Source organism: Symphodus melops, assembly GCF_947650265.1.
Source record: "Symphodus melops genome assembly, chromosome: 22".
NCBI classification, from domain to species: Eukaryota; Metazoa; Chordata; class Actinopteri; order Labriformes; family Labridae; genus Symphodus; species Symphodus melops.
In genome coordinates, this window is record NC_136712.1 from 6,252,629 (window position 1) to 6,280,126 (window position 27,498).

At 42.3% G+C, this 27,498-nt stretch overlaps 1 protein-coding gene across 1 annotated transcript in view; it reads right to left on the reverse strand.

Moving 5' to 3' along the window:
* LOC306817886 (ELKS/Rab6-interacting/CAST family member 1-like) overlaps positions 1-27,498 on the reverse strand; it is a 54,711-nt gene that overhangs the window by 17,901 nt on the left and 9,312 nt on the right. Inside the window, 11 exon segments of the mRNA XM_079335141.1 lie at positions 1,740-1,877; positions 4,497-4,664; positions 4,763-4,930; positions 5,833-5,925; positions 6,872-7,027; positions 7,548-7,622; positions 10,734-10,905; positions 10,989-11,245; positions 24,761-24,916; positions 25,109-25,186; positions 26,229-27,042. Coding sequence (XP_079191267.1) covers positions 1,740-1,877; positions 4,497-4,664; positions 4,763-4,930; positions 5,833-5,925; positions 6,872-7,027; positions 7,548-7,622; positions 10,734-10,905; positions 10,989-11,245; positions 24,761-24,916; positions 25,109-25,186; positions 26,229-26,744 — 1,977 coding nt within the window. The 5' untranslated portion in view covers positions 26,745-27,042.

Sequence of the window (27,498 nt, forward strand, 5' to 3'; positions counted from 1 at the left end):
TGCTCTCCAGCTATAGAACAACACAGCGGCCAGTTCAAGCAAGAGTGTGAAAGTTCAAACAAAAAGAGAGAGAGGAAAAAGCCCAGAAGAGCAAATTGACTGGTTGGTGTGTGTGTGTGTGTGTGTGTGTGTGTGTGTGTGTGTGTGTGTGTGTGTGTGTGCGTGCGTGAGGACAGACCGAGGTGTCCTGGTCGGAGAATAGCAACCTTTTTTTTAAGTGAGGAAATTTTGGACTTATGAGTGAGAAAAAACATCTAAATATATGGCGTTGCCCCGACTCGTGATTCAGTAATTGCATCAGCGGTGCCAAATATCAATTTTTGACTGAGATAAAAACACCACACTCTTCATAGATTTCCCTAAAAATGTCACTCGTATTATCACTCCTTCTTCAGGACTCCTCACAGAGGCAGCCATGACATGAACAATGGGAGAAACTGACAGTAAACAACCACATGGATCCTGCATTTACCTTGGGAAGGACTTTTTACACTTGTTATTTATTATTTTATTTATTTACAATTACCACAGAATTGCTCTCTTGTGTCATTTTCATTTTCATGGGCCATGTGTCATGCATTGTACCGCATCACATTAAATCAAATTGTGTTATATCGAGGCGTGACTCACCCTGCTATTCTGACCTCTAACTCACCTCGCCACACTTCTATACAAACCAGATTCAGGGTTGCAGGAATACTGTCAGGATCAGAATATTTTCTCTTCTATTTACTTTTATTCATTAGGGTGCTTTTTGTTTGAATTCCTTTCTATAAATTGTTGAGATTTTCCATGTTCTGTTTGTGTCTTTTATTTTTTTTTTAAATGTGTTTTGATTTTTTTACGTGTGCTACCTAAAACATCTGTCAAACAATCAGGTGTGCATTGATTTATTTATTTTTTTAAATGTAAAGGTCAAATATCAATAATTATCAAGGAGAATGTTGTCAATGAATCCACATAATTGATTTGATGAATAAGATAGTCAATGGACTGCGTGAAACACAATGCATTCCAGCCATCTACAGGGTACGATCGTTTTCAGTGTGGCTGTTACACATAAAATGAAGTAAGAGATGGAAAAGAAAACACATCCAAAGTCACAAAAACAACGGGGGAAAAAAAAGTGAAAGTGGTTTGAGTGAAGATCAAGTCGTCAGCCACCTTCACCTGCCAACTCTAACACATCCGTCTGACACCCTGAATATTAGTCATTGGACAATTAATAGCTGTTTCCTGCGTGTGTGCTAAGGAGATTGAGTGGGTAACACAATCGCACTTAATGGTATAAAAATATTCTCATCAAACACTCTGGAGCGGTCGGCTGGTGTAGGTGTGACTGGTGTGGTTCCAGGAGTCGGGATCAAGTCTTCAACAGATCGTAGGACAGCCGGTTGATGTTCCACTCCAAAGATCAAGTGGCACAGTACTGTTTTATGTCAGCGATACCTGAATGTTTGAAGTCAGACTCTGACGGTGTGGTTTTTGGTTCTAGTCCCGTTGGTCTGAGTCATGTGACTACACTGTGGATGGTTTCTAAACTATGAACACAGACTGTGATTTAATGAAACAGCCGATGTGATTATTGGTTCATTTCCATCAATCCAGACTCATTTGGTCATGGTGTGGGTGGTCGGAGGTTTTTATTCATAGCATATTTTATTAATGTAACCCGGCTCTGGAGCTGACCTGAGGTTGACCAGCTTCATCTGTGTGTGTGTGTGTGCGTGTGTGTGTACCTTCTCAGCCAGGGCCTCCTCCAGTGTTCCCAGTGCTGTGTCTGTGTTCGAGGTGTCCGTCTGTAAAGACTTGACTCTGTCTTTCAGGCCGCCCAGCTGCTTCTCTTTGTCCCTCAGCTGATCCTGAAGGTTCTCGATCTGCAGACAAAGAGCAAAAAAAACCATCACCAGTGTTGTTGTGGACGCACTATTATCCCTCGTCAAACATGACAAATAAATACCTAGGACAGCAGCTTTTAAACAGCAGGGAGGATGAAGAAGAACAGCAAATATAACAGGAATTATTTAACAAATAATCAGCTGAAAATAAAATTTGTTTTGATAACAAGAATAAGTGACAACAAAAAAGGGTTTGAAAAAGGGTTCAAACGAAACCAGAATTTTGATTACATTTTTTCAATTAAAATGTAAAAACACACACAAACAAAGTCGAACCCCAGGACACCAAAGATAAAAAAAAACTATTTTTGGTGAATGGTATGTGACGCTTGCTCTCTTCATTTCTTCACAGTGACATTAGACTGCTCTCTCTCTTTTGATCGGAGCAGCTTAATGTCGGCTTCCTCGTGACTGAGAGGCAAAATGTAAAAACCCTGAAGTGCAAGTCAAACAGCAAACACACAGCTGGACGTGCATTTAAAGAGACGTGGGCGAGATTTTGAACACAGGGAAAACACACATTGTCCCAAAGCTGTGCGACCTTTAACCCTTACTCCAAACACACTCCATCTTCACCTCCCTCTCTTTCTTCCCCTCGCCCCGCCTCCTTATTCGTCCTCTCACAGTGATTTGGTAACAGATTAATTTTCTGTTCAAACAGAAAAATCAGCAGAAATAACTCAACGACTCACTCTCTCCCTGAACCCATGATGAGTGTGTGTATAAGTGTATCAGTGTATGTGTGTATGAGTGTGTTTGAAGAGATCACAGACACAGATAAGGAGCTATGTCAACTTTGCAATATTCATTAAAAAAACATACAGAACAAAAGGTTGAACGGCATGGAAATGACAAAATTGAGGATTAAAAAACGTCTGGAGACGGGGAGTTTATGTAACGTGGTGTAAAGAGGGAATTTGGATGTTAACAATCAAACATTTTTTAGCCTCCATTTTTCCTAATTTCCTCTTTTTCAGAGAGAAGAAAGAAGAGAAAGCATCGGACAGCCTCGAACAAATTAAAAAAAAATAATAAAAAAAAAAAAGACTGGTATGTAACCTCTGACTCCACAGCAGGTGACACACACATTTTACTGTACTGCAGAGACCGCGTGTGTGTGTGTGTGTTTGTGTGTGTGTCTGTGAGAATACAGTAAAGCATTCCCATCGCCTCATTAATCAAGTGTTCACCTGACAGCTTGACTGACATCTCCTCAGAACACACAGACGCACGCAGACACACACACTTGACATTGAGAGGCAGAGAGGCTCTTTGATCCCGTTTGCACTTCCTGAAACTGACAACTGGCACACGCACACACACACACACACACACACACACACTAAACCCTCCCACGGCTTGTCTTGTCCTATTTTAGACCCGAAATCTCGCACGCCATGTGATAATGAGCTTGAATATGTTAACAAAACAATAACCAGCTGCTGCGTCTCTTCATTCTCATTGTCATCTTCGACACGTGATACAGAAAAGTACGTTAAAGAAGAAAGCGCTGAGGATGATGGGAGATCAGACGAATAGTTACACGATTAATTCCTGGTCATTTTCTTCCCAGCTTACATATAATGACAGGTTAAACACATGGAGTAGGAGAAGAAGAAGAAGAAAACACAAAGAAGGATTTTTTTTTCTTGCACGCAAAAAGAGAAAAATTAAAAGTGTAGACGAGATAAACGAGGAGTCGGCAGCGTCTCCTTCTCAGACGCCGGACTGTATTCTATTTGAAGGCGGCAGAGGTCATCATTTATTGAACAGGAGGAACTCATTAGTATGCATCTGATTTCAAACACACTCTGTCTCTCTCCTCCCCCTCCCTGTACTGCTTTATGTCTGTCTGCTTGATTGTCTCTATCAATTATCGGCTCGCTGTACTTTTTTTTTCTTTTCATGCAAGTGACAACAGAAGGGACGAGGAGGAAAGCAGTAGAATTTTAAGGGCAAGAGAGCCAAACGCTCTTTACCGATGAAATCAAATTTATTTTATTTTTTACCCTTCATTTCATTTGGAAGAGGTAGCCATTTAAAAGACTGACTTACTCCTTCCTTCCAAAAACTTGTGTCGTGTGTGCGCGCGCATGCGTGCACTCCCAAACAGGCACTCATTGCTGCTCATGGCTCTAACATACGACAATGCCGAGCTGATACAGAAACACAACGTGATATGAGCTGGAACGCTTGGCTGACTCGGTCCACGGCTCTACATCTCCATCTAGTGGTTGTTGAAATACATGACAACATTTTATTCTTGTAAGATGCTGATTTCAATACAAAAAAAAGTGTTTCACCATGTTAGCGTAAATCAGCAAAAATAGTATATATTTTTTTCTTCAATCGAAAGATGAAGAATTTACATGAAGCATGAGCAAAACCAGCCGTCAGTGCTAAACAGACGACAACAGATGCCAGTTACATGTATAAAACATGCTGTGTTAGGAAATCCTTTTTGAATGACATCACACTTGAGGCCATCCACAACTGTTTCAGAACAAAGTGTGTACTATCAATCAGTGTACTTTCTCTACGTGTGTTGACATTCAGCCTGTTCAGGTAACAAAATAAGTACACGGTGTGTTTTAGTACCTTCTTCTGCAGCACGTTAACTTTGCGCTCCTTGACGTCCAGCATGTCTTTGAGGTCTGTGATCTCTCCCTGCTGAGTGCTTTTCTCGTCTGTCAGCTCTGATATCTGCTGGGTCTTTTTAGAGAGGAGAGATTCTTTTTCCTCCAAGCGCAGACGCAGTGCATCCACCTGTGAGCACACGCGTAGAAATGGAAAAAGGAAAATCGGATAAGTTACAGTGCTGTGACACGAAGAAACAGGAACCAGTGGACGAGTAGCTGTACTACCTCAGTCTGAAGGATGGCGGCTCTCTGTTCCTTTGCAGTGAGCGACTCTTTGAGTACGTCCACATGTTGTTTACTGTCAGAGAACTGATTGGTCAGAGTGTCCAGTTTGGTCCTGAAAGCTAGCAGCTCGCTGTCCTTACGGCTCAGATCCTGCTTTGCCTGGTCCATCTGAGAAACAGACACACACAGAACATGGAGGGAGGAGCCTCGTTTAAGACTTTGCAGGATAGAGGACTACAAACTAAAACTACTACAAGCTTTAAAGTCAGCACATATACTAGATGTTAGTTATTTGGTCATGCTCGAGTGCACAATGTGGCCTTCTAGTGGGCTGCGTGATACTTTAGTATCCTCGAGACATTCTCTAAAGGAAGAAAGAGAAAAAGCTCCGTCTCTAATCTCTTACCTGGAAAACAAATACCAGTTAGAAAACAAACCACACAAGAGAAAAGAGTCGTTATAAAAACCCAGAGCAAACTTATCCAAGCCACTACTGAAAGAAAAAACGTCATGCAGATAGAGAGAGAGGAGGAGGTTAGATATACGAAGACAGCAGCAGAACACAGCTGGATTCTCAGCTGGACGTCTGTGTATGCTGGTTCAGACTGCTGTTGACCATGGACAGAATGAGACTGGACAAAGACAAACTATTTATGTTAAAGTGAGAGAGCCCATTCAAAGTTTTGCTTAGATTAGCATTTGTTCTTCCTGTGACTTAAGACAGTTGTCGTTGTCTTTTGGGAGAAATTCATGACTGTGGACTAATGAGACACTGATAACATGATACACCAACCATGAGATGAAAATATCTTAAAGACGGAGAGTGAACTAATTATGACTCAAGGATAAGATTCTACATGTTGCTCTCCTTCCCTTTGACTTCCTATAGTCGTCTATGATATTGGCTATTGAGAGTTCAAGTTGTTTTCTGCAGTTTGATGGCATTATAACACTACTGAGACTCTATTCATGCAGCAGCCTTGAGCCGACCTGGAAGACGGAGAGAGCGTGAGGTCAAGGAAGAAGACAGAAAGAAAGGCCAAACAGAAAAACACAGGTGTGCCCCTTACTGCAGACACCTCCTGCTGAAGCTCATTGGCTTGCTGCTTTAGCTCCTCCTTCTCTGATTGGCTCTGAGTTAGCTCGTCCTTCAGCTGCTCAACCTGGCAGGAGAGGAGGGCGTCACTCACCAGAAACACAACAAACACATCCGGCGCTGACAACAAACATCTGACATGCAGAAAACCTTTACCTCCATCTTTACTACCGTCATGTATCACAGCAGCATGACTGTGTGGCAGTCATGTCATATTTCAAGGGCAATTAAAGCTTTATTGACATTGACGTTAAATAATATTAATTCCAATATATTCGGAACCTCTACTTGTATACAGACTAAGTTCTTACAGAAAGGTGAGTATAATAACCTGCTAAGTAACTTGAGAAAGCTGCAATTTTGATGAATGTAAAAACACCTCTGAGTTTTGGTGTGGATGTGGGCCTATTTCCCTTTTTTTTCATTTAAATTTAGTTTTATTGTACTTGTTCATTTTGGCTAAACAGGCGCATAAAACTGTCACTGTCTTTCACAAAACTTAAGAGAGATGTCAAATAAAAAGCTGTTCTTTAAACTTACATTTCAGGATATTGATTCAGTTGTTCTCTGCTTTTTTTTTGATGGTTTCTGTACGCTCTTGTTGTAGTCTGAAAGTATTTCATAGTAGCTAACAAGCTAACCCTAGCCTTAAATACATCGTGAGGCAGCAAACATGTTAGGACTACAAATCTACTACAATAACAAAAACAACATGTAAAAAGGTGGGTAATTACCACACATTGATAAGTGTGTGCTAATAATAATAATGATTTGATCTCAGTAAGATAAAGCACACTCAGAAATGACTTCCTGCGACACATGATAAAGGGAGACAAAAACAAACATTCAGCTCGTTCAAGCAACAGAAGCTACAGCAGTAAAACAAACTGACTGTCCAAACGGTCTTGAAGTGCTTTGCTCTAAAAAAACAGAATCTAAAATCTTCAAAAAAAAAAAGAAACAAAAAAACATGTGTGGCAAAGAGAAAAGGTGTGCCTGTCTGAATGCGTCACCTTGTTCTTCATGAACTTGGAGTGGGATCTGTACACCTCCATCTGTTTGATCTCCTCCTCCCTCTCCTCGCTGCTCAGCGCTCCGTTGGACTTGAGCATGTTCACCTCGTCCTCCAGCTCTCTCAGGCTGCGCTCCATTGAGCTGATCTTCGCATCCTGGCGGAACATCAACATGGCCGGGTTGAGATCAACAGACCAGGTGTGCCATGGCTACAAATACACAGGGTGCCATCATCCCCCCCCCTCCCATAGACTCAACATCAAGTGCATTGGAGAAATCTGACTGAATAAAGAGTTAACTTGAACGAGTGTGGAGGTTTTAAACATCAAAGAAACAACCACCTGATAACCTGGAAGGAAAATGTGTTCTCTTATTTCAAAAGTGTGACTGAATGCTATTAATAAACTTTATTGTGAAGGAACTTGTAAGCACTCTCCTGAGGACAAACTTTCATAAAAATTCTAGTCGGTCATTTTTTAAGGTGATTTACAAACGTGAATTGATCTGCATCATTTGTTGGCATGCATAGTTTGTTCCTCCAACTCAACAACATGCAAATAACACTTTGATTTTAGCTTCTGTTTTTATACACAGATATTGAATTAAAGAACAACATGCTGATTCAAAGCTAAAGCACGGACACACATTCAAATGAAATAATAATCAACACTTTACCTTCATTTCAATGACTGTCTGCAGAGCCTTGGTCTTCGTTGATTCTGGAGCTGCTTCGTATCTCCTGTGCAGCTCCTGAGGGACACAGACACCACGATGGTCAGCAGGAAGTCGAGAGAGAGGCACAGAGGGATGGAGCAAAGGAGGAGACGGTCGTGAGCCGGGGCCCGAGGCGACAGCAACTGAAGGTGGGGGATGGAGGGAGGGCTGAACGGAGGGTGTAGGCCGAGGAGCGGGAGCGGGGAAGGACGGAGAGTGCTGGATCGAGGGATGGACCGAGGCGGCTATGACAAAGGTAGGATGGTGAGGAGGACAGGAGGAGGGCAGGACGATGTGGCGGAGGGAACGAGGGGACGGTGCGGGGAAGGAGGGAGAAGGACTCAGCGGGGGGCGGCGAGCTGGGGGAAGAGGAGGAGAGGGATGGAAAGGGGGAGACACATGGAAATGAGGTGGAATAGGGATGGAGGGAGACACGGGAAAAGAGGGAGAGATGAGGATGGAGGGGGAGGCAGGGATGAGGTGTTTCCCTCTCGCGGAGGAGCTGCTCATTTTCAGCCTCCTTGGATCGATACGTCCATCCCACATTCTTTAAACTGTGAGGAAAGCGAGGCTGAAACTGTTTAAGCCCTTAAAAAGTAAAAAAAATTGAGTTTGGAAGACAGAAACAACACAAAAACAATTATCTTCCAGGACTGAAGCTTGTTTGTTCAAATTACATGGAATCTGAAAAAACATCTATTAAAAGTCAAGTGTTTAAAATGTAAAATTAAAGAAATCCAGTCTTATAGCTTCATCATCCCCTCTGACTCCTTGTAGGAAATTCCAGAAAACAAAAAAGAAAATAATCCTAAAAGAATAAAAAATCCCATAAAGTCAAAATTGAAGCTCCCTTATTGACTCCACAACATGCAGAGGAATCCCAGCAACCTCGTTGTAACTCCCAAGTGAAATGAAGTGAGAGCATAAAGAAGGGGGAGTGTAGTAGTTATACATGTAAATGCACAATAAGAGTAAAAAAAAAAAAAAAAAAAAAAAGAAGAAGAAAGAGGAGGAGAGGGGGGTGGCACTGAAAGCAGAGGGCAGTGAACGCATCACTGCTTCTCTTTGAGGGGGGAAACACGCCCACAAAGACGGTTAGTGCATGAGCCAGGGAGCACAAAATACACACGAGAAAAGAAAGGGACAGTCGGGTGTCATGGCTTAGGGCGCTGCTGTGAGTGCTGTGAACAGTCGCGGCGTTAGTTTCATCTTCGGGAGCGTCACAGGTCGATTTAGAAATGATGCAACTATTTAAAAGATGTAGCTGAATACTTTCAAAATCGGATCACTGCTGCTTGTGATGATTTGCTCTAATTGTTTGGAGATAAACAGCTGCAGAACAGGAACATGTTGAAAACACAAAGCATATAAATAGGAGCATTTAACAGATTTTATTTCTTGGGTATTTTCACATAATTTCAAGGAAATGAAGTGTGTGCTGCCCTCTCCTGTCGAGTGACATAAAGTGTTGGCATGAAGTGGATCGTTAGTGAGTTTGCATCGTTTGGATATATCACTTAAAAAAAAACATCAATCCCTGTGGAATCGCTCTCTTTACATTCTCATTAGGTCATTTAGGATTTGCTGGTATTTCCTGAAGTACTCAGGAACTTCTACTTCTGGGCCATTGAGAGTGTCCTGATAAGGAGCGTCATCACGTCGAAGTGTGGAAACGACAAAAGGCCCCTTTTTCTCCTTGCAGTGGTCAGGAAGAAAGCACAAAGATACACGACGGCAGCATTAAGAGGGAAAGAGAGAGCTTCTCTCTTCAGGCTGTAATGATCCGAAAACAGATCACTAACAAATCAATCTTCTGTTCCCGAGGCAAACCCACATTCTGTATGACTAACATGTTGTTGGATCAAAATTTGAATACACGTTTTGTTACTTTTTGTAACTACAATGGAACGACTCGACTTCTTGTGTGACCTGCTTACTTTGTTACTGAAGCCTCATTTTCTATTTTGCTATTCCGTTGATGTTCTTTAAATATTTATTCGAATCCCGTCCCAAGTATTTTCTTAATTATTTAGTAGTCTGAATTAAATAATAACTTTCTTACTGCAGCAACTCGTCTCCATCCTCACGAGGGACATGATAACACAGTCTTTTAAAATATCTGTCTTAAAAAAATATATGTCTTTTTAGCAGGGGTCAGCAATGTAACAGGAAGTCAGCGAGGACACGCACAACGTCGAAGCTATCTTTGCAAAAAAAAAATGTGCGATGTGATTGGAGCTCTCCAGCTGGGAGGTCCGTCGATCTGTATCTCATAATGATGTTTTAAAAACTGCTTCTCAACTCTGGATCAGTCATTTGCTGCTTGTGAAACATTAAATGAGGCATCGTGTGTTTGTTTTCTTTGCTTCTCCCTCACAGCTGTGGCCCACGGTGCATTTGGAGCCGATTATAAAAGGTTGACTTGAGATTCATTATTCTGGATTTTTACATATTCATCAGTGTAAATGAAACATCAACACGGTTTACATGTATATTTTTTTCTCAGACATAAAACGTTACACTGAGTTATTCCGATTGAGCCTGCAGATATGGTTTACTGTTAGCGTGTTGTGTCTACATTGTTTAATATTTTTGGTTTTCTTGTAAGATGTGAGCGGGAAAAGATTCTACATTTTTAAGAATTCACTGCTTATTTCATTCAGTGTTCTCCAATCATTTGTCCATGACATGTTCATTAAATTTTCATGAATTTAGGACCATTTAGAAGATGAAAACTAGCAGTGAGAAGTTGATCGTTCTCTCTCTTTTGAAAATGTATGGAAAGATTTTCAAAATAAAAGTGAATCAAGGTATTTTTTTTAATACAGTAATATTTCAAGTGGTGAAAATATCTACAACGTATGATTCATTGCCAAGATTTCACCACTAGAGGGAGCTCTTGCATCAAAGAACAACCATGATGAAGAAGGCGTGCACCATCCTGTGCATCTGTGCCACCATAATGATGTTTCTGTGTTCAGCTGGAACTGAATTATGAGCCACGAGACGAAGAAGACAACAGCCGCGCCTGGAAATGACATGGTTTGATTTGCACACGCTCACATCTGGCTTTAACCGAACACACACACACACACACACACACACACACCCACACACATGGGAATGCCTGAATGCGCACACACACACCTCTCTGAGTTGTAGCATCTCCTTGTCTTTTTGCTCTAGCAAGCCCTCCAGTTGGTGGATCGTCATTTCGGCGTCCGCAAGCCGCCTCGTTCGTTCGTGGTCTTCCTCGGTTGCCCTTGACGACAGACCTTTACTCTGCAACATTTCCAGCAACTTCTTTATGGACTCATCCCTGTTCGAGGAAAAGAGAGTTCAAGCGACTTCACACGGCAGCGAGTACAATAAGAGCTCCCGGAATTGAAAAAATAAAGTCACCTGGCATTCAGCGTGTGTTTCTGCGTATCGATCCTCAGCTCCATTTCTTCCAAAGTCTTCCTCAGGAGAAAGAGCTCTTTGACCTGTCGCTCGTATTCCCCATGCAGACGCAGGAAGTTCTCCTCCGTCATGTCCTGAGGAGCGATTGGCTGGCTCCCGAAGAGACCAGACTCAGAGTAGTCGGACTGGAAGAGCTGGTTGAGATCTCGCTGGATGCGGAGCTCATCTTGTAAAGCCTGGATGGTGCACTGAAGATGCTGCAGGGAAGAAAGAGAAGTTGAAGTTAGAACTGGAAATGCCAAAGATTGATTCATTTGTTCCATTGCACATCAGGACTCTTAATACATTTGCAGAGATCTAATATGGTTCTGAATCAGAATTCCAAGACGTGTACATTTTTCAATGGAGAGTTTCAGCTTGCCATTTTTTTTTTTTTTTGCTCTTAAGCGCAGAACAAAACGCTACAAGAAGACCTGCAACTGAAGCACTATTCAACAAACCTCAAACAAGACGATGCATTTTAGTGTCCGTGTTCGGACTTTGGCATGAATTTTGAACCGTTAAGTGTTGACTGTGAGTTCCAAAGTACATTCCCATCTTTTTATTTCCTGTCAGGGATCAGTCAAGCGATCTCCATTCCTCAGGTCAAAGTAAACTCTTGCAAAATACTGCATCCAGATCTGTTTATTGTGTTGATTGGTTAAATATGGGCGTGTGGTTTAAAGTGCCTTCATTGATCAGAAACAAGAATTGGAAGGGAATTGTCGCCCCCTTCACTAAAGTAAGATCAAATCATGAACAGTGCATTCCTGTTTGCAGAGGGCGTGGGGTTATGGATCTGTGAGTCCTGATGCAAACACACTGTAAATGCTTGATTTTAAACTGAGGAACAAAGTGAGCAGTCACACTGCATCATTATCAGTCTTAAAATAGTTTAGATGTCGCAAACAGTGTCAGGAAAACTATCCATGAAGGAGATACAGTCCAAAGAGCGACCAGCTACCTGGATCGATACACATAACAGACTGTGTGTGTGTGTGTGTGTGTGTGTGTGTGTGTGTGTGTGTGTGTGTGGCTGACTCAGACAGCATCCAGTAGGTGTTTGTCATCTTGAGCAAGTGAGCGTGTTATAAAGTAGTGTTGGCAGGCAGGTGTGTTTCTCTACCTTCATGTCTCTGGACAAGATGACATGTCTCTCCCCCCCACTCAAACACAATAGGAGTTTAAACTCTGTGTGTGTGTGTGTGTGTGTGTGTGTGTGTGTGTGTGTGTGTGTGTGTGTGTGTGTGTGTGTGTGTGTGTGTGTGTGTGTGTGTGTGTGTGTGTGTGTGTGTGTGTGTGTGTGTGTTGTCACCAATGGTTCTTGAAAATGCGTCACACAGAACCTGAACAACAGCCAGGTCACCGCTCCGTGAGTCACAGCGAATTCACAGAGATACAAATAACACGGGTAGGTGAGTGAGAGGTTAAAGAACAGAAGAGAGACAAAGAAAGTGAAGGAATCAAAAAGAAGCGTGCGTTAGTTTGTCCTCGCAGCATTAGTTTGGGAAATAATCAGATTTTAAAGAGCAGAGAAGACACAAAGTACAGAAACAAGGAAAGATGACAGGATAAGATCAAAGCAGCCGATAGTCTGCTCTGTGTTTTAGAGCAGTCAGTGTGTCCTCTGCTGTGTCATGTGTCCACACGTCTTTCATTTCTACGTTTCTACTGAGACAGGTGCAACAAAACCTGCAGAGAAACCCGTCATCCACATTTTCACTTTGATCCTCTCCTGCTGCTGGTGTTTCCATGGGTGTTAAAGAGGGGTTTCTCTGCCGACTCACGAAACAGCTCCACACACACACTCACACACTCACACCATTAACAGAGGCTGACTGACATTTATAGGACTTTCCTGAAAAAGAAGAAGAAGCATCCTTTCTCCCTCTTAAATATTCCCTTTGTGGTTAAATTTCTTTGTCTCCATTCCAGCAGTGATTCCTCTCTCAGACATGCAAACACAATCCACCCTTCACAAGAGACCGAGCAAGAATCCACACAACCTCTCTACTGCTCCACATGATTCTATTTTATACTTGGGTAAATGCTTCTCATATTTTATTTTATTTTATTTAAGTACTTGTTATTTTAGCCTTGTTTTTTCTTTCACACCAAGAGAATTCTTTGTGTGTGTAAATGCACTCGACAATAAAAACTGATTCTGATTAGGCTTTGTGCATTATGCAAAGATGAATTATAAGACAAGTTTAATAAAACTAATTACAGACGTTTTTCTGGTTTGTTTTGGGGTTTTTTTTGTTGCCAGAATTGAAGTTTGTTATCTTTCTCCAGTGGGTACCAGAGAAATCATATCAAATCTTCTTCCTTTCTGGATTTTCTCCTAAATGTGCACGCGTGTTAAATCTTTGTACGTTTTGTTTTTCAATCATGTTGCAGTTTAAATGTCAGCACATCCATGTTTACTGTACAAGGGTTGCAATATAACTACGTTTTCCTTTTGTCAAAACATTCAATCATTTTAAATGAAAATATTATCAGTGGTTTACTGGGCTAATTGATAAACTAAATATGTGTTTTATTGCAGAAATGAGTGATGAATGTACACACTACATGTGTCCTATTTATAGAAAGACAAACAGAAACACACAGATCCTCATGATACAAACATGTCAAGTTTACTGTGTTATTTACTGTTCATGCCTTCATCCATCAAAGCATCCGCGATCAGTCAGAACACACACACACACACACACACACACACACACACACACACACACACACACACACACACACACACACACACACACACACACACACACACACACACACACACACACACACACACACACACACACACACACACACACACACAGAGCATCCTGAAGGGAATTGAGTCAAGCAAACATGAAGCCTACACAAACTAAACAAGTAAATATACACACACACACACACACATGTATGGGACTTCAGAGGGTTACATATAAAGAATTCAACATCACTCTGACACATATGGGTCTGCACCAGCACTCCCTTGCAACACACTCAAATACACACAAAGATCACACACTCTCTCTCTCACACACACAGCTGGAATGTAGAGCAGAGAAATGCCAGACCACAAGAGAGTGAGAAGGAAAGAGGGAGTGAATTTTAAAAAGGAAAAAACAGGAGGAAACAAAAACAGAGAGGCAGATAAGAAGAAGACGGCGAGGAAAGTTTGAGAAAACAGCCCGTACTTTTGTGCTAAGAAGAAGGAAAGAAGGGAGGGAGAGGGAGCGATAGAGAGACATGGAGGGTTTCAATACATTTTTGTCTTCTACGTTTCTGCTGCATCATCTTTGGCTGCTTCACCTTTGACTCACACATTTTTTGTTTGGTGGGTGAGAGAGGTCAGAGAGGGTGGGTCACAACTAAAATCAGGAGAGCGCAGACACACACGCCTCCAGACACGTGCACACTCTTATTCTACAGTCTACAAACAAATCATGCAACTTCACATAAAGGAATTCTGAACAATCCACTTTTACAGGGTTTTTGAACATGTGTTTGTGTAACCTGAGTGTCTATCGACCCACAAAATCTGAAATAAATCCATCCAGTCCATTATTTGTAGTCTGCAGAATACTTACAAAACAGAGGAAATGGTCCGTTTCAAATTTTCTCAACTTATGACATCACAAGTTGAATTGTGTTAATATATATATATCCCCTCCCCTCCCCTGGTGTGTCCACCCATCGACTTCAGCCTAGAGCAAAACGTTTGTGCAGGTCTGCCATTTTTTTTTTCACCAGAGGATATGGGCGGGGCATAAGGCATTTAAAGAGACACACACACCAAGCGTTATGAGAGAGTTGGTTTCTACAGGGTCACAAACCTCCTCTGCTGCTTGATTCATGTTATATTTTGACCACAGCACAGAGGTTTCACTTACACCACAGGGGACTGATTGAAAAGGTGGAAAAGGGGAGATAATATGTCCCCTTGAAATGAGTCATTTCTTGTCTAAAAGTGTATTTTGCAGTGTATTTTCAGCTCCATATGTTAACTCTGAAGGGAAGAGAAACAGATGTAAACAGTGTAAAGCTGAGATAAACAGGATGACGAATCAAAATGACGAATATTCCCTTTAGATGTGTCAGAGAACGAGAAATCAATTCATCAAGCTGATGTTAACAAGTGCGAGACGGGAAATTATCTCGGCTCGGGCGTCAACTAATCAAAATGTGTAAAGTTGACCGAACTGTCCTTTTGAATACTTTGTTCGAACATTTTGAAAATGTATTTCTGATTGTATACGCAGAACAAACAAATGAATGTGTTTGACAAACATTTATATGGACTGCCATCTGTGTCCTGGATGATTACAAACAGACTACTAGATGCACGCTGTGATTGACAAAAAAAAAAAAAAAAAGGATTGTGACTTTGAACGGACCGAAACCTTCTTTCTCTCAATTTCACTTTGCGAATTACAACATTATCAGCCATTCTGGTTGTGACATCAATAAATGCAAATAGAGGATGAGAAAAGTTCTACCAACAAGTTGTTAATTAGGTCTACATTAGAATCCTTCTCGGTGTTAAGCGAGTGATGTGACAGCTGCACAAAAACCTTGGTCTTGGTCTTGAAGCGGTCTCTGTCTCTGAGCACTCTGGTATCGCTTAGTTTGGTCTTGACTTCAACACTAGTTCTCTAATCACTGCTCATGTTTAATGAGATTAGTTTTTCAGACCTGGCTTTATGAGCACTGCTTTAGATAGAAATGTATGGCACTAGATGGATTCAAATTGTGAGAAGTGAGTGCAGGAACACAGGATTAACAACAACACATGTGGCCTGAAATGAAATGAGAACGTTATAATAATATGAAACTGAATTAAAACCAAAAATCCCTGAAAAAGAAGAGCATGCTTGAGTTGAGGTAAAAACATCCGTCTAATAACAAATGTAATCCTGGTCTAATGAACAAACTTCCTGTCCGTATTACTGTCTAGAGATAAAGAGGAAATCTGGAGTGAATATGGTGACAATTCTTCCGCTCATCATCCACCCTCCCTCAGGCCAAGGCTCATCTGTCCTTTAATATTAACCATCTCTCTCTTATTATTCTTCCGTCTCATCCCTGGTTTATTCTGCGCTTGCGGGTTGAGTCACACACACACACACACACACCCTAAAAAAAGCCCTGTGACAGAAAGCACATACACTTGAATTGACCAACGCATGAGCATGCCCCCCCCCACACACACAACAAGCTGGCTTTAATGTAAGTGGCAGTGATCATGTTGTAAGTGTGTGTGTGTGTGTGTGTGTGTGTGTGTGTGTGTGTGTGTGTGTGTGTGTGTATGTGTGTGAGACTGAGTGTGAAATGGCCGTGAGGACTTTGAAAGCATCGCCCACTCAGACATCAGACAACAAGCAGATTAGCACACTCGGCTCTTATTTCTCTGAGGATGAAGAAAACAATAAAGACGAGGAAATACAATAACAAGGAATCAAGAAATCCCCATGTTTTCCCAAGGTGGCTGATGGGAGAAAAATAGAATTAGATTATTTATGGAAATAAAAAGATGGGACGGAGGAGGAAAGAGATTAAATGAAGGGGAGAATGAAGACGGAATAGCCAAGAGGGGAGAGAAATGTTGACCTTAATCAGTCAGTTTGAAGAGCGACATCAAGGTCAGCAGTGGGTTTAAAGGAGAAGAAGAACAGAAATGAACATAATGCACATCACGGACATGAAGCTCTTTGAGACACAAAGATCGACGGATACACTGAGCAGTGAGTGGAAAGAGGCAGAGAAGAAGAAGAAGAAGCAGCTAGCAGAAGAAGAAGAAGGAGGAGGAGGAGGAGGAGGAGTGACTGTGCTGTAATTCTGTTCATTCCACACTAACTCTTCCCAAACCCACTCCTTATAAGGACAGACATGGCTACCACTGGCACGCACGCACGCACGCACACACACACGCACACACACACACACACGCAAAAGTGAGAGAGAGCTAACAAAATCACAGCCTTGTAGAGAAAGAGGGAAATCTGACTCTCTGTTTCCTTTCACTTTCACATTTCTTTCCGCTGTAAAACGAACACTCTGCTTTTGTAAGCAGGAGGAAAATGGAGCTATTTCTTTCTCTCTCTCTCTCTCTCTCTCTCTCCTCGCATTAAAACTTTTATAAGACACCATGAGAGCAGAAATCCTCTCTCTGTCTCTCTGTTCCTCTCATTCTCCTCCCTCCATCTGCCTCCCTGCTTTTACCTTACCTTACTCCCCCCTGCATCCCTCTCTCCATCTCTTCCTCACCTAACCCTTCATCCGGACTGAACAAACATGCAGGTTTGAAGGGCCATCTGTTAGCGATGAGCATTCATGTGGAAGCAACAACAACAACAACAACAACAACAACAACAACAAGAGCAGATTAGAATGCTGAGATAGGTTTTTGACTTCCTGTTTTGATATTTCATCTCTAAAGGTAGCAGCAGTATGAGCTTCACACCTGTCAATCAAGTTGGGATACACACACGCACAGTATGCTGGTATAAGCACACACACACACACACACACAAGGGAGGGGTAATGAGTCAGAGGTTGACGTGGTGCAGACTGAAGGGAACAGACGGAGGAAGACAAGGTAGGCACAGCGAGGCAGAGAGGCGATTGTGTTTTTTCTTTTTTTTTTGAAAGCGTTGAATCATGGATGATGCTTTTTGATGAGGTGCTCGTTGGAAACCTTGCTGAGCCTGCATGCCGCCACTTCTGGGACAGTGGCTGATCATACAGTAACCACAATCTAACGCATTCACGCTGAGATCGACCCGGTCCAGCATAAATCAGCCGGCGCTCAAGTAAAAGTCACGCAGACAGGTTGTGCCGCGTTTCCTCTGTCGTTTTGTCCAATCAGCCGAGTCTGTTGTTCAATATGTCATGAACGGATCAGAACCAGAGTTCTGTTTCGAGGGGAACATGCAATCATCATTTTTTAAGATTAAATGAAGGAATGAAAATGTGGGAAATAGATTTGAAGGAAAGTCTTTTAAGGTTGTCGTTTCAAATCTGTGGATTTATTGACGTGAAGTTTTTAGATCTCATCAGGAAACACTCAGAAGGGTGAACACTCCATTGCACCTTTTTGAATGTCAGCCGTCTTATTCCTACGACAGGGAACGACACAGCAGAGATTGCAGAGCTGCAGATCTGCAGCTGAGAAGCGTGACTCCCGAGGAATGCTCATCAAATGTTTGCCGAATCTGTGCGAGTGTGCGGAGCGAGTGTGTCTCTTTGAGTCTCTGCCCATAAATCCTTCTCCTCCCCCTGCTTCTTCCTTCGGCTTCATCTTCAGCTCTCTTCCGAGAAACGCACATCCTAGTTTCCCTTCCTAACACCAAAACCCAGCTGTAACCTCGTTACAAAACTCTGAATCCAACATCAGCTCATTAAGATTGAATCTTTGAATTATGACAACCCCCTCTGTGATTTTGTGCTACCAGCCTGCCTCCAAATGTTTGAGACTCATATAAATAAGTCCTAAAAAGTAAAAGGATATTTGAACCAAATATCAAAACGGATTATATTCAGCAGACTGTCTTCATCTTTCTCTACCACACTTTCTTCATCTTTTACTTTCTCTCACTTCTACTTCGCCGTCCTCGGTATTTTTTCATCCATCTCCTCCTCTGTCACATCTTGCCTCCTGCAGTCTGTTCATCTCTTTACATTTGCTGCTTTCAGCTCAATCCATCCGTCTCTGCTCCCCTCCTCCTCCTCTTCCTGCTGCTCTACAGTCGTCTGATCCATCCCTCTCCTCCTCTTTCCTGACGTCCTCCTTCTCCCGCTCTGCGTTTTTTTTTTTTAACGCATCTTAAACATCGCGATCCATCTTGGCGATCCATCCCGCCCCCTCGCTCACACTTTTTCCCCTCTCACGTCCATGCTGGGATTGCCGGGTGAAGCTTTTTTTTTTTTTTTTTTTTTTTTTTTTTAATCTTGGAGCCAGCTGGCACGAAAACTCTTGCTTGCATTTTTTGTTCCTATACAGTAAATGGAAATCTCACACAGGAAACACTTGGCACCAAACTCTTTTCATTGACTTATATGGACCTATGAGGACAAGCCCAGTGCCGGGTTTGAGTAATGACATTACAAATTGCATCAGTTGCTCATTTCAAATCCAGGTGTAATAACATTAAGTGCCGAGCAGTGATTGGGAATCTGAAGCCAGTCAGCACAGAAACTGGTCCAAGTTCAGCCTCCTCAGGCCGTTAGGTTCCAGGTAGCCTGTTATTTATTTGTCCTTTTGAAATCTTTCCCAGTGTAGATAAATAGAGGAGAACGTTGTGTTAATACCGTCAGTAGTCTTAAATGACTAAAAATGCAAAATGTACGACTAATGCAAAATACAAATATCCTAAAATATGGACCAACCCAGCATCCAGTGCAGGAAAAAAGAGCAGCGTGATGAAGATTCAGAAGTCTAACCGACTTAACACGTACAAATTGTGCTTTCTTTGCTCATAAAAAGCTGCCAAAGATTCAACGTACTGCCCTAAAGGGAAACCACCCTCGAGCAACCTCGTTGGTGTCTGCTGACATGACTTTGAGATGGAGAATGAAAACTGAGAACTTTCTTTTTGGATGTTCTTGAACAGAGAAACCAGCTGGATCGTTTCTGGGAGAATTATTAAACATTTTCATGCTTTGCTTGGCGTCATGACGGAGATCTTTTTGAATTGTTTGGCGTTAGTACTACGTGTTGTCTCATCATGTCTTTGTCTGTTTTTCTTTATACGGATCAGTTTGTTAAGTTTGAGTCAAAACGTTGATTCATTATTTATGAATGTCTTTAACTTGTTTCATCATTTCTGGACAAACCACAGATTTACACACTGACCTGAAGGCTAGATTTGATGACATGTTCACAAAGTGGAAAATATTCGAGTGCCAGTATGTCTCCTTTTCTCCGTCTCCCTATCTTTGACTTTGAAGGGGAAAAAAAGAAGGATGGCCGAATAACGGAGGAGAAGAGAGGACTGACAATCTCTCCATCCCCGTCTCATCTCTCTCTCTCTGTCATCCCACACTCGGCCTGAAGGGAAGAGTGTCACCCGGGTGGAACAGGAACTCTGTTTACCTGCCTGTTTAGATTTATATCCTTACAGACACAGAGAAAGAGAGAAAGAGAGAGAGAGAAAGAGAGAGAGACAGAGAGAGAGAGAGAGAGAGAGAGAGAGAGAGACAGAGAGAGCTGAGCTGATGGCCCAACAGACTTTTTTCTAGTCGTTCGGCTTCTTTAAATCTACAAACAGCACACAAACATTAGACCTCTTGCCACTTGTGTAGCCCTCAGCTAACAGCAGAGAGGTGTAAAGATGGGACTCTGTAAAGTGGGAAACTTTGCCACCAGTTCCCAGATCACAAGATGTTGTTCATGTTATGTTTACACAGTGAAACTAAAATAAAATCTGTTCATTTTTTTCTTTATTTAAAAGGTCTGCAAAGCCTTGTACTGAACCTCGTTGAGATTCAGTTATCGTTAGGAGAAAGGAGAACACACACACACACACACACACGTCTATTTCTAACCAGCACCTTGAGTATTACATTAAATAATTGAAGAGAATGAAAACACAGCCAGCAGTAAAAGTCCAACAACGACTGGCTCTGCACACAAACACAAAACTTCTGACATCACAGCGCTGCCAAGTACTTTCAGTCTCTATAAAACACGCACAAATTGTTCAAGTAAACAATAAAACAAAGGCTAGATAAAAATAGAAGTGATGCAGAGAAACATGCATGCAATCGTGTCTGCACACTAACAAACACATGCAAATTCGTCCTTAAAGAAGCACTTATGAACATGCAGGCCACTTTGCAGTTTGGTGTTTACAAAAGGCCTGATTGTCCTGACATACACGTAGGAGCTGCCAACACGCAAGGACACAGAAAACCCTCCTGGTACTGTGCTCTCCCATTGCGTGTGTGTGTGTGTGTGTGTCTCTATCTATCACAAGCAAACACACACAGTTACAGCTGGCAACAGCTTCCACTCAAAACGCATGTGTTCCCTTTAAATAAAAAAAAAGCAAGTCACGCATATGCACGCTAATAAAGTCTCAAAAATACCTGAACATGCAAGAGGCTGCTGCCAATACGAGTCAAAACAAACACACACACTGTTCCCTCCCTCTCTTGCATACACAGAGACACACACACATACACACACACACGTCGGTGCCGACGTCACACGGCTCGTCTGGAGTACAGTGGATGATAGATTGAACAAGCAGCCTCAGAAACAGACACACACAGAACTTATTGTTGGGATGGTTGGATTCAGTGCTGGAATAAACCACACAGAACAGAGAGCCTGAACCACACAGTACGTATGACTACACCTTACTTTAAGAATATAGCTCTGATTATAGAAATGAAATGAGGAGCATTATCAATAAAAAGGTTGAATTTTTCTAGGTTGCATTGATTTATTTGCAGGACAGTAAACTAACAGACTGGAAGCCCTGTGTGTGATGGTTTAAAAAGATACAAATAGAAAGTGTGAGGTTTGGTGAAGAAAGAAAGAAAACTGTCAGTACAGCTTTCATTTGGCATTCCAGCCATTCCTTCAACTGTCTTTTTTTTGTTTCCCTGCTTCTCTGTGTTTTTTTCCCTGAAACATAATACTTACCTGCTGTGATCAAAGAGGCGAAACAAATTGGGTGAACACACACACGCACGCACGCACACACACACACACACAACAGGGCAATATCACAGACAAATCTGACAAAGGAGACAAACAAAAAATGACAATTAGGCTGCACAAAAAAAAAGAAAAAAGAAGCTATCATCCCTGGCTCAGGTTAACTGATTTGTTCGACGAGGGTGTGTCCATTCTATTCAATTCAATTCTGTGGCAAAGACTGCTCCACAGGCACAGATGGAGGGCGAGGAAAGGAAAGGAAAGGGGAAGGAGGGAGTCTGAAAAGTGGGAGTGAAATGTTGACGCAGAGAAAAAAAAAGAAAAAAAAAAAAAAGAGAGGAAGTGATGGAGAGCATGTTGACAGAGCGGACGCTGTGGGCAAGAGAAAATGAGTGGATGTGGGAAGCGGAACAAGAGAACGCAAGTGGCAGAGAACGAGGGAGGGAAGAGACGTTAACGCATCAAACCAATCTAACTGACGAATGAAAGATGTTTAATTTCACTTTTTTGGAGAGATTATCCTCTCTGAGCTGCGAGCGAGCTCTCCATCGCGAGTAAGCCGGGCTCACTCTTTTGACTTCGACTTCTTCTATTAACAATCAAGGCCGCACGTCCACTAAGTTGGAGACAAGAACATGCAGAATGTCACATCATGTTTTGTATTCAGTGGTTGACTATTTGTCTCTGATCTGTTAGGAGGCCCGACACAGGACTCCTACTAATGCAGACGTGCTCTGTCTCTGTATGCTAACCAGGGCTGCACACTACATCCAACATTCATTATTATTATTATTGCAGAGGGAGTATTTGTAATGCACACATTGCTCAAGTCTGAATTTAATGCAACAAACGAGATACATTCTTTCTATGCAAACAAGAATGCTTTCTCACTCAGCACATCTTAGCTATTGAATGGAGGTCTTTGTAGTGGCCCCTTCTGTCTCATCATTGTGACTCTGTCACATGGATGAAGCTTCCAGCTACTCTCAGATAAGTTGGGGTCAACGTAATGGTGAAGAAAAAAAGAAAAAAAAGCTCTGTGGTGTGTTTAGAATCCAGGATGGACATGTTGCAATCACAGGTGTTGTGTGAGGCACAGTAAGTTATAGCTAGCTCATACTCTCTCTCATAGTCATTTGATTTGTTGCCTCCCAGAATATTGGCCAAGTATTGAACAATGTTATCATGCTGCATATTTTCAGTAAAACAAGTCAGATAATGAAGGCTGAACCAAAATGTCCGTAAGAAATAAGAATAGTAACAAAGTCTTGAAAAAAATGGGCACTTTATGACGTTCCAAATCAAACTTGCAGACTCAGATTTTCATTGCTGGATGGGATATTTTTCCTTGTTTGTTTATAGAACTAAATGATCGAAAAAATTATCCATTTGTGTACTCCATGATGAATTCTCCTGCATGAATTTACAGACCTATGACCCTGTGGTAGATTCTAACACTGTTCCCTTTGGGCTGTAAGAGAAAAGTGCAAATATATGATGAGGAGGAATGGCTGTCAGTTATGTTGACGACATTGTAGAATTAAAATGAGAGGAGAGGATTAATGCAGAGAGAGAGAGAGAGAGAGAGAGAGAGAAAGAGAGAGAGAGAGAGTGAGAGAGAGAGAGAGAGAGAGAGAGAGAGAGGCAGATGGAGGAGAGGTGAAGCGAGTGGGCAGAGCATGAAGGAGGAGGCGAATAAATGAGGAAAGCGTGGAGGAAAGAAGAAGGGAGGAGAAAGGACAGAGGGTGGGGATGAGATATGCATTCCTCAGCAGGGGCGTGACACAACGTGCATGTGTGTGTGTGCATGTGTGTGTGTACGCACAAACCCAAGAAATTACTGTGAGGTAAGTTAATTAAAATTTTTAACACAAAGATGATGGCAAAGAGAGAGAGAGAGAGAGAGAGAGAGAGAGAGAGAGAGAGAGAGAGAGAGAGAGAGAGAGAGGAGTGAAGGTAAGAGCAAGGAAAGCGGGAGCTGACTCACCGTGTGATGACAGAAATAGAAGGAGAGAAGAAGAAGGAGCACAAAGAGAGAGAAAAATGAAGCGAAGGAAACAGAACAGAAAAAAAAGAAAAGGAAAGTGAGAGAGAAGGAAATATAAAGGGTGACTCGGGTTAAATGGGTGTGATTTGTCTGGAGGAAAGGGAAGGGAATGAAAGTGAGAGAGCTTCAGAGAGAGAGAGTGTGCATCACACATTTCCCAACATTAGAGAACAGAGCATATTCTTACATGCCGCAACATGTGTGTGTGCAGACTTCATATTACAGCACACACACACCTGACTTGAAGAAATGTAAGTGTGGAGGCAACCGAGGATTTTTCTTGAATGATAGATTGATCATCTGTTCCTTTGTTCTCTTACACTCGCTTCACTTTGAACACACAGCGGCACTCACAGATTTATGGATGCACACACACACACACACAGGCACACACACACACACAGCGCACATGTTCACTCAAGGCCAACTGGCCGTGCATGTTCTTAGAGTGTGATATAATACTTTGTGATGAACCTGGAATCCGTTCTAATCACTATGCAAACAGTTCCTACGCTTCACAATGCACGCGCGTGTGCAGAGATAAGAGCAGAACAGTGGTGACCAATGGGCACTTTGTGCTTTCAAGATGACAGCGTGTGAAATGAGTCACTGTTAGTAAGCGCATGACTGCCAGCATGCATGTGTGCAAGTCATCTCTTGTATAATATCCCGGCCTCCTGCCAGACTTAGCTACGTCTCATCCAGATGGCTTCTGAACCAACAGACAGCTGGGAGTCCCCGACCAGGCGGCCTGCATCATCCGTTTACCCGTCTTCAAGGCCGTCTCACAGAAGCGAGACAAATCCACCAGAGCAGGCCGAGAAACGATCAGGGGATGCCCCACTTTTTGCCGGGGCGTAGATTCTTATGCGTGACTTTTTCACATTAAAAGGAAAATCGATGAATTCGAGTGTTGGTGACATATTAATCTTCTCCTCTCCGTTTCTTTCTGCAATAAGTACAAATAGTCCAAAGGCACAAAAGTCCCAGAGAAACACGGATGCCCTTTGTTCCTACCTGTGTCTCCTCCTGCACCACTCTGTACTGTTCCTTCCACACGGCCATCTTCGTGGCTTCGTCCTTCCTCAGTGCCCGCTCTTTCTTCAGCTCTGGACTCCAGAAGGTCTTAATGGAGTTCATAGACGAGCTCAACTTGGACTCTTTGGTATCCAGCTGAAAGAAATCCCCGTCATACATTAGGACTTTGTTTTCTACGTTGTTTATACATCTGTCATCACTCGTTACAGTGAGTCGCTTGCCTGCTAATAGGTCGTCCTTTAATTTCAGCAGAGTTACCAAACCACACAAGTCAATCACATTGACATATCAATTGCGAGGTGCCTAAATGTGTCCGAGTGCTCTTACCTCTCTGCGCAGAAGCTCGTTTTCTCGGAGCACTTCTCGTAACTGTGACTGAAGGTCTGTCATTGCACCTTCTCTCACCTGAAAAACATCCAAACAAACCAATTTTCAAGTCTGGATGAGAAATGTCTTTATATGGCACAACCCAAAGTTTGGTCATAATTTGGAAGTTCTCCCTCCTGTATGTGTGTTGCGAGAGCACAAAACATTCAAAAGAGCTGTGATTATCTTCAAATAATTTTGAATGAACAAAGAGATTCTTCTTCTTTATTTTTTTTAAACACTCTTTCCAGGTATTGAGCTGATAATCGTGAGAAATAAAGTTTCCGCAACATAACATGTATTAAGAGTCAATATTTGCAAAAACAGCGCCTTTAAAAAGAATATGCAGCTCATGAATGTGACGAACAATACAGGAGGTATATAATGGAGGTAAGGATTTTGTTAAAGAAATAATTACAAGAAAGTGGAGAAGAGAGGTATTAGAGAGGATAGAGGATCCTTCCTGGAGCGCTGAGCTTTTAGGTTGTGACTAATGCTGCAGAGGCAGTGGGAGGGCAGCCTTGACTCTATTTAAACAAACTGTACACATACTGTATCAGCTGAAGCTTTTCTTGAGGAAAACTAATTCACCTTTAAACAGAATTTAGTTAGATGCCCAGAACCATGCTCTACATATATTATCCCATTGCCCGGGGGTTTACAGCGGGAGGCAGCTAATAACCTCAAATTTAAAATAAACATACATATAGATATTACATGTTTGTATAACAGATAAACTCAAGCCAAAGAGTTGCACTGAAATAGCTTCTAAAGAAATGTACTGTTTAACTTTAAAGCAGTTTCCATCGAGCCAATCTCCACAAGCAAAGTTGAAATTTCTGTTTTTATGACAGATATGGGGCATGTATAAAAAAAAAAAAAAAAAAAAAAAAATGAATCTAAATCTACAAAATGTATCTCTTAAATGTACGACTTGAATCTTGTAACTTCAGTTCGATAACAGTCTGCGGTGTTACCTGCAGATTTAAATGCAAACAGACAAATAGTAAAAGATACAGTATAAATAAATAAATAAACTGCATCTACTTTGTTGAGAGAAGAAGATGCTGTGATGCCTCACCTGTCTCATGGAGTGGGGAACAGTGGCTGACTGTGGAGGATGGTTTTGCAGATCCCCCCCAAATGCTATGGCATCACTGGGCATGAGCGCTCCACCCATTCCCCCCCCTCCTCCTCCTCCTCCAGTGTTAATATTTGGACTGCTTCCCATAACAGCTGCTCTGACCCCGTAGGGGACCCGGGTCCCAGCCCTGCCCAGGGTCATGGTGTTTTTGGGTAGCGAGGGATTCAACCCGCTGCCCAGGCTCCCGATGCCGACTGGGTCGTCGATTGTGTCGGCGAAGTACATGGGGCCGCCCGTGGCATAGGCAGCATTCAGGGACTGAATGTTCTCCATGGACAGGGTTTTACCGGAGCCGGTGAGTCCGCCGGTGGAGCTGCTGCTGCTGTTTCGGCGGTGTCCGAGGCGCGGGGAGCGGGGGAGGCGGGGGGAGCGACCAGGACTCCCTGACATTGACCCGTTTCCGTTGGATCCGACGACATCCAGCTTTGAGACGGAGCGGGAGCTTCCGTACATTTTGAGACGATTTGAGTAGTGAACACGAGATCGACTGGTTTCAAAAACTCATGCTTCAAAACACACACAAAACAATTCGGAAATCCTGTAAGGCGAAGAAGAAGAAAAAAAAAAAAGACTCCTGTCAGTGCTCTACTGTCGTCCTTCTTGGCTTGAAGTATCCCGATGAAGTGTTGACATAGCTGTGATCAAAGCCTCCCCGTTATCACTGGGCTTTGTTTGAAAGGACGAATCAATAAGGCATCCCTGGAGATAAAGTCAGCCAGGATATCCACACTACCTGTGATGATGGGATCACCTAAAAAAGGAAAGGGAGAACGAGGGATCAGAGCCAGAAAGAAATACCACACTTCAGGTTAACACGCTGGATTTGATCCAGGTACTAGATTTGGTTGAGCAATAACTTCATCTCACCGAGTTTAGGATATTGGTTAAGTAAGGATGACAAACTTTTTCTGGCACACTAATGAGATCTGTCTCCTCTTTTATTTCACATCAGTTGGAATATGATAGACTGAGAGTCTGCCACGTTCAATGAATGGAAAACCTAGCTGTAAAACATTGAACCAAAGACATTGACACACTGTGCTCTTATTTTGGTGATCATCTATTTCAAGCCAATCACTTGTTCATCCAAAGTGTTACAGATTTTTTTTTTCTTTTACTTTGAACCAGAAATGTTTATCCTGGTGGCGCTAAGGTAAAGAAAAATATATTCAAATTAAAAGTTCAAGGTAGTCCAGGTAAACAGTTC